Genomic DNA, 6,000 nt, shown 5'->3' with positions numbered 1-6,000 from the left:
ATCGGTGAAGATGTCCCGACCGACCCTCTCCTTGAGAAGAAGCAGCTGGAGCTTAAATCTAGCCCCTTTCATAATTCACATGGTTAAGGAATCTCTCCCAAGGTTCCTACTAACAGTGCTCCAGATACCCCCCTCCCGCCCCCAAAGGTCCCCGATGTCTGGAGGTTACTGCTTGGCGCCAGATCTGATGCAGCAAGGAGGTGACGGACAAAATGCTGCCTCGGGCATCTGTCATCAGTGGACTGGACTAAGCCGTGCCCAGCAGCTCATCAGCCACTGTCAGTGCAGAGTAGCTCCTGGGTCCGGGTCAGCTTCCCTTGTGCGGTAACCAGGGCGCGGCAACCCGGCTTGCCTCCAAGTTTCCCTGGACACTCTCCTTTCCTGATGACCAGTGTTTGTCTCCAGCGTCCTAAGCCCCGCGGCTCCCACCCTTCCCCTCTATCCTCCACTGCGGTCCATTGCCTGCAGCCAGAGTTCAAGTTCAGTCCCGGCTTTTGCTCTGGATTTAGAAAAAGGAGAAGGGGTGGGAGAATTGGAGGGAGCCGGCTGGTCGGGCGAGGCCGAGGGGAGGCGGAGAGAGGTGGCCTCTGATTGGTTGGGGAGGGGGAGTGGAGGCACGGAGTTTCCCACAATGCCCCGGTGCGGTGCAGCCGCGGATGGATGCTGCGGGAAGGGGCTGCCATTTGCTGCCCCTGCCAGCGGCGCGCGGACCTGCCCGCGCTCCCGCCGCCTCCAGCGCCCTCAGCTCGACCGGCCTCTGCAGCGGCACCGCCTCGGCTTCTTTCGCGGCCGCCGGAGCGGTCGCCATGAACCCCAGCTCCTCGGCGGGAGAGGAGAGAGGGGCGACGGGTGGCAGCAGCAGCAGCGGAAGCGGCGCCGGGAGCTGCTGCCTGGGCGCCGAGGGCGGCGCGGACCCGCGGGGTGCAGGGGCAGCGGCTGCTGCTGCCTTGGAGGAGCCCGCGGCCGCCGGACAGAAAGAGAAGGAAGAGGCGCTGGAGGAGAAGCTGAGGGACTTAACTTTCCGGAAGCAGGTCTCTTACAGGTAGGCGCGGGAGCTAGCGAGACAGGTGCCGCCCAGGGCGGGGGACACTTGCTCTAGCTCCACAGAGGCACTTCTGTAGAGTTGGGGCTCAGTCTCTCTCTCTCTCTCTCTCTCTCTCTCTCTCTCTCTCTCTCTCTCTCTCCTATGTCTGTCTGTCTATCTGCTTCTCTTACCTCATTCGCTCTCCTGGGGATATGTTGTTCTCATCCTCCAATTCTGGGTTGAAGGGAAGAAGTGGGGTGCCCCAGCTTCTCCCTGTAACACCCAGGGAGGGGTGCACTCGTAACAGAAGAGAACAGTAAGGTCAGAACAAGATCAAAACCACATCTGTGAGTGTATGGGGTGCAGAACCAGACATGCCCAGCTAGAAGAGTCGCCAAAGTTGTCCCTAGGCTAGTGTCATCTCCAGCACTCCCCACTTCCTTGCTGAGTTCACTGGGTGAGCCTTGGGCACTAACCAGATGGCTGAGATCTGTTCTGACAGGCAGCAAAGAATAAGCTATACAGAATAGAAATCCTTATGAGAAGTTCTTGTCTGTTAAAGACTCGTGAGCTGTGGGTCTCTTTTTGTAGGTATGTAGGTATGTCAGTGGGTGTTGGCGTTACATGCCTGTGTGTTCTCTCCCTCTGTCAGTGTGGACAGCCTACTCCCAGGCTTACCCCCCACCCCTGCCCCCAGTCCCAGTGCCAGTGAGAAGAGGTCACACTGGCACCTGAGGCTGGATGTGTCTTTGACAGTGTAGGATGAATGCCCACCCCATTACACTTTAAGAAGCCCCAACTGTGTCAGGATCCAAACCAAAGAGAAGACTTAATAGGTTCCCTACACTCCTCTCCCATCCCCAGGCACGAGAGACAGCGCCAAGACCACCCTCACTGGTGATTTTTAAAAGTTGAGGCCATATGCAGCGTCTTGCTGGGTCTCACGAGTGATACCTGAAAAGGGGGTCAGGGAGAGCATCTTTGGAGCCCTCCTCCTTTTAGGTTAGCATTCTCTTCTAGAAAAAAAAAACATCTAAAGTATTAAGCCTGTCACACCATGTGCTGTTATGTAAGCAAAAGCAGATGACAGAGGTGTGTGGGTTGCGAGGGTGTGCTCTGTTTATGGGGGCAGGTGTGTGAATCATTGGGATCCCCACAGGCATTGCCTGGACCGGAGGCCCTGTCATCAGGGCATGTGCTCTGGGTCTAAATGCCGGTTTCTGCTGATCCCTAAATGGTCTCCGTAGCCAGGTGGTTGCTGCTGCATCCATCCCTTGCTTGCATTTTGCTCTCCGTGCGCAGAGGGGGTTTCCCACCTGAGTTGTCCTCTGAGTTACTCACACAGATCAGTTCCAAATGGATCTTTTTATATTTTCGGTTTCTAAAAATAGGCAGGTGGGGAGGCGTGGGGTAGGTCTAGGGAGGTAGGCTAGGACACAGGCAGTTCAGTTATCCTTCGGATGGTCTGTCTGGCTCTTAGGGGAACGGAGACTATATTCAGCCTAATTTAGGAACTGTAAGTTGAGGGGGTGTTATCACGTGAAATACATTGTGGGTCTGGGCTTTTGGGCTAAGAGATGCTCCTGGGTCATTGGTATTCATGAGAATCCTCATTGGATAGGGCTGTGAAGCCAGAATTTGCATGGGAAATCACTTCAGCTTGCCTCTTGGCAGGGGTCATTCTCTGAGGCTCTCTCCTGGAAAAGCATAGAGTTGGGGCTGTAGCTTTCTGGGCGGAATGTTCCCACAGGAAGTGGAAGTGTGTTCCTCACAAACAGACCTAGAAACAGGAGCATTTTTGCAAGAGAGGAACAGTACACGACACTGGCCTATCTTGAAAGCCACTGTGGTGGCTTCTATTTCTTGGATGCTATTTCTTCTTGAATAAAGCCTCACAGTTTCCAAGGCAGTGACACTTGGCACATACAGCACCTCATGTGGCTGGTCAGATGGCTTGCAATCCCCAGGTGAATAGCCTCCACTCTCTGTGGGTGATGATGGCTGTCACACACCTCAGGTGATGCTTACACACCAATACTTGAGAGCTGCTGTCTCTGAGCTTCGGTCATTGACCCTTGAACTCATAAACTGCCCAGCCAAAGCAAGCCAGGCAGTCATAGCAAATGGCCTTCCTGTTGGCCTTGGTGGGCCTTTGTGCTGGACTCAGAGGTGGCAGTGTACCCGATGGTCTTGATGAAAGGATTCTGGGCACGACTTAGCATGGGGGACTAGTGGGAGGTAGTGGAGTGGATTCAGGAAGTCCTTGGGGGAATAGATTCCATGCAGAAGTGTGTAGCTAGAGTAGGAGGTACATCTTCTATGTAGGGGATCATTTGAGGTGGTGGAGTGGAGATCTGCAGGCAGGTGGAAATGCCTTGAAGAACACGAATATTTGTAGAATGAAAGTTGTTGTAAAGAAGGGGGCTTTGGAGGAGTGTGCGTGTGTGTGTGTGTGTGTGTGTGTGTGTGTGTTGAGTGTGTGTGTGTGCATGTGTGAGTGTGTGTGTAGGGGGGGTCTCATCTGCTTCTCTTGTTGCTAAGGAACATATAAGCTAGAGTTTAAAAATAAATGAAGAGTGGGTGGGCATATGCAGTGACTCCTGTCTTTTTAGGAACCAGAGCCCTTTACAAAAAACCTTTAAATAACCATTTCTGGAGGCAGATTATTCATTTTGCTGACTTTTTACTTTGTGAAGTCAAATAAACTCCTTTACATACCCCTAGACTTCCTCCCATTATCTTTTCTTTCATTGGCGGTTCTTTTGGGGGATGATTTTTCCCGTGAGAATTTTTCCTTTCTTTCAGAATCTGCACCCCGAGAGCAAATAGTTCCTGTAGACTGTAAAGCTAAAGGTTTTAGCAGGCAATGCAATGAATCTGGTACTTTTCTGTTAAAATTACTACTTCCTTTTTCTTTGCAAATAATGGTATTGCAACAGATACATATATATATATGACTATATAATATGTAAGTAAGGACTCCTTATTTTAACTGCTGTAAGAATTCTCATTTAAGTGAATAAAAAGTAAAGGAAAGAAAACCCAGAAAGACAGAGAAGGAGAGAGAAAAGGCAGCTGGTGTCGACTGTGTTCTATTTATCAGGCAACACTGTGAGAAGTATTTTAGCATATTGTTTCTTTTTTTGTGTGCTTGCGTGTGTGCTTGTGTGTAGTAAGCATGAGTGTGGGAATGTGTGTGGGTGCATATGGATATGTGCAGGTACATGTGAAAGATTGAAGTTGACATTTTCTTTTTAAAATTGCTCGTAATTTTATTTATTGAGACAGGGTCTTTGAACTGGGAACCGGATGATTCTGGCTAGTCTAGCTAGCCCGCTTGCCCTGGGCAATAACCTTGTCCCTGATTCCTAACTTCTGGGACTACACATGGCCACCAAACCAGCGCATCTTCTAAGTAGAGCTTAGATGACAGATCACGCTGGCCAGGTGGACGCTTTATCTACTGAGCTTTATCCTCAGACTTGTATGTTCCGTCTTATTTGAGCTTTCTGGTGGTTCCGTGATGTGATTATTACTATGTCTGTTTTAGAGAAGGTGAACCCGAAGCTTGGGGCTTGGGCGAGAGGCAAGTCTGACTCTAAAGGACTTTCTTTAGACTGCATCTTTCTAGTTGTTTCCTCAAGCATCTGTGCTAGGGTTGAAGTCTTTGCATGCATGCTTACGGGTACGTGTGTGTGTGTGTGTGTGTGTGTGTGTGTGTGTGTGTGTGTGAGAGAGAGAGAGAGAGAGAGAGAGAGAGAGAGAGAGAGAGCTGATTTTTCACTCCATCCATGACATGCTTGCTTCAGGTTTTAGATTTATCTTTCTTCTTCTTTTTCTTTTTTTCTTTTTCTTTTTCTTTTTCTTTTTCTTTTTCTTTTTTTTCTCTTTCTCTTTCTTTTTCTTTTTCTTTTCTCTTTTATAATTTAGACAGTCTCTGAATGGTTCTGGCTGTCCTGGAATTTACTATGTATACTCTGTAGAACAGACTGATCTCGAATTCACATAGTTCCACTTGCTTCTGCCTCCTGAGTGCTGGGGTTGAAGGTGTGCGCCACCAAGCCCAGCTCTCCCTATTCTTTCTTAAGTGCTTCATCCTTTGGGCGGAGGTTCCTTGCCTTGGCCTGGATGGCTAGTGCCTTCAGAAACCTTCTACTATTTCATAACTGGAAATGAATATAAATTCATGATCTTCAGCAAATTGTTTGGTTTTGCTTCTGAGAACAAAACCACCTCCAGGACACCTGTTATCTCTACGAAGACACCCATGTTAGAAGTTTATGCACTTTTAAAATAATTTCTGCAGGTGCTGTGTAGGTGCGGGGAGGTCTGGTTTAAAGCTGTCGCCTTTCCTCTTTGGGCAACACACAGCAAAAGAGAAAGTACAAGCTTGCTTGTAAGGAGGCCTTGGCAGGTGCTATTACTTATGAATTTCCATGCGTGGACTTAACTTGCTTCATTTGAAAGTCATGGTAGTCACACTTGACCTTTCTCACAGAAAGTTTCTAGTACAGTATAGATGCAAAGGCAAGGACTATGGAACTTCTTAGAGTAGACAACTGCTAGAAAGGGGGTCTCTTATTCCTTAATGACAACAACAGAGTCTAGCTGTCCCTTAGTGGCTGTTGGGGGTTGGCTCCAGGATTACTGTGCAGATATCAAAATCTGCTGATTAAGCCCCTTAGGTAAAACAGCACCACATTCACATATAACCTGTTTGTACCTTTTCATTAGCTTTGAGTCATCTCCATTTCTTAAAATATGCAATACAATGTTTAATGCAATCCAAAGAGTTGTCAGACACCCTTAATGATAACATGGCATGCTCGGTCCAGAAATAATTAGTTTTTTTTTTTTTCCCCAAATGTTTTCAATCTATGGTTCGTCAAAGTCTATAGTGGCAGGACCCGCAGACACAGAGGTCTCACTGTGCTCCCGTGTCGTGCTCTGTTCGCACAACCAAGACTGTATTAGTA

General features: G+C 48.8%; 1 protein-coding gene across 3 annotated transcripts in view; it reads left to right on the top strand.

Moving 5' to 3' along the window:
• Positions 1-656: 656 nt before the first annotated feature.
• Positions 657-6,000, top strand: part of Dgki (diacylglycerol kinase iota) — a 449,040-nt gene continuing 443,696 nt past the window's right edge. For 2 of the 3 annotated variants that reach the window (XM_021190110.2, XM_021190109.2), the window contains exon 1: positions 657-1,042. In XM_021190110.2, coding sequence (XP_021045769.1) covers positions 657-1,042 — 386 coding nt within the window. The remainder of the gene's footprint in view (positions 1,043-6,000) is intronic. The other variant, XM_029534779.1, reaches the window with a different exon arrangement.

The sequence above is a fragment of the Mus pahari genome, chromosome 2 (genome assembly GCF_900095145.1).
Source record: "Mus pahari chromosome 2, PAHARI_EIJ_v1.1, whole genome shotgun sequence".
Lineage (NCBI taxonomy): Eukaryota > Metazoa > Chordata > Mammalia > Rodentia > Muridae > Mus > Mus pahari.
Note: the sequence above shows the minus strand (reverse complement) of the source record. Positions and strands in the feature narration are given on the sequence as shown.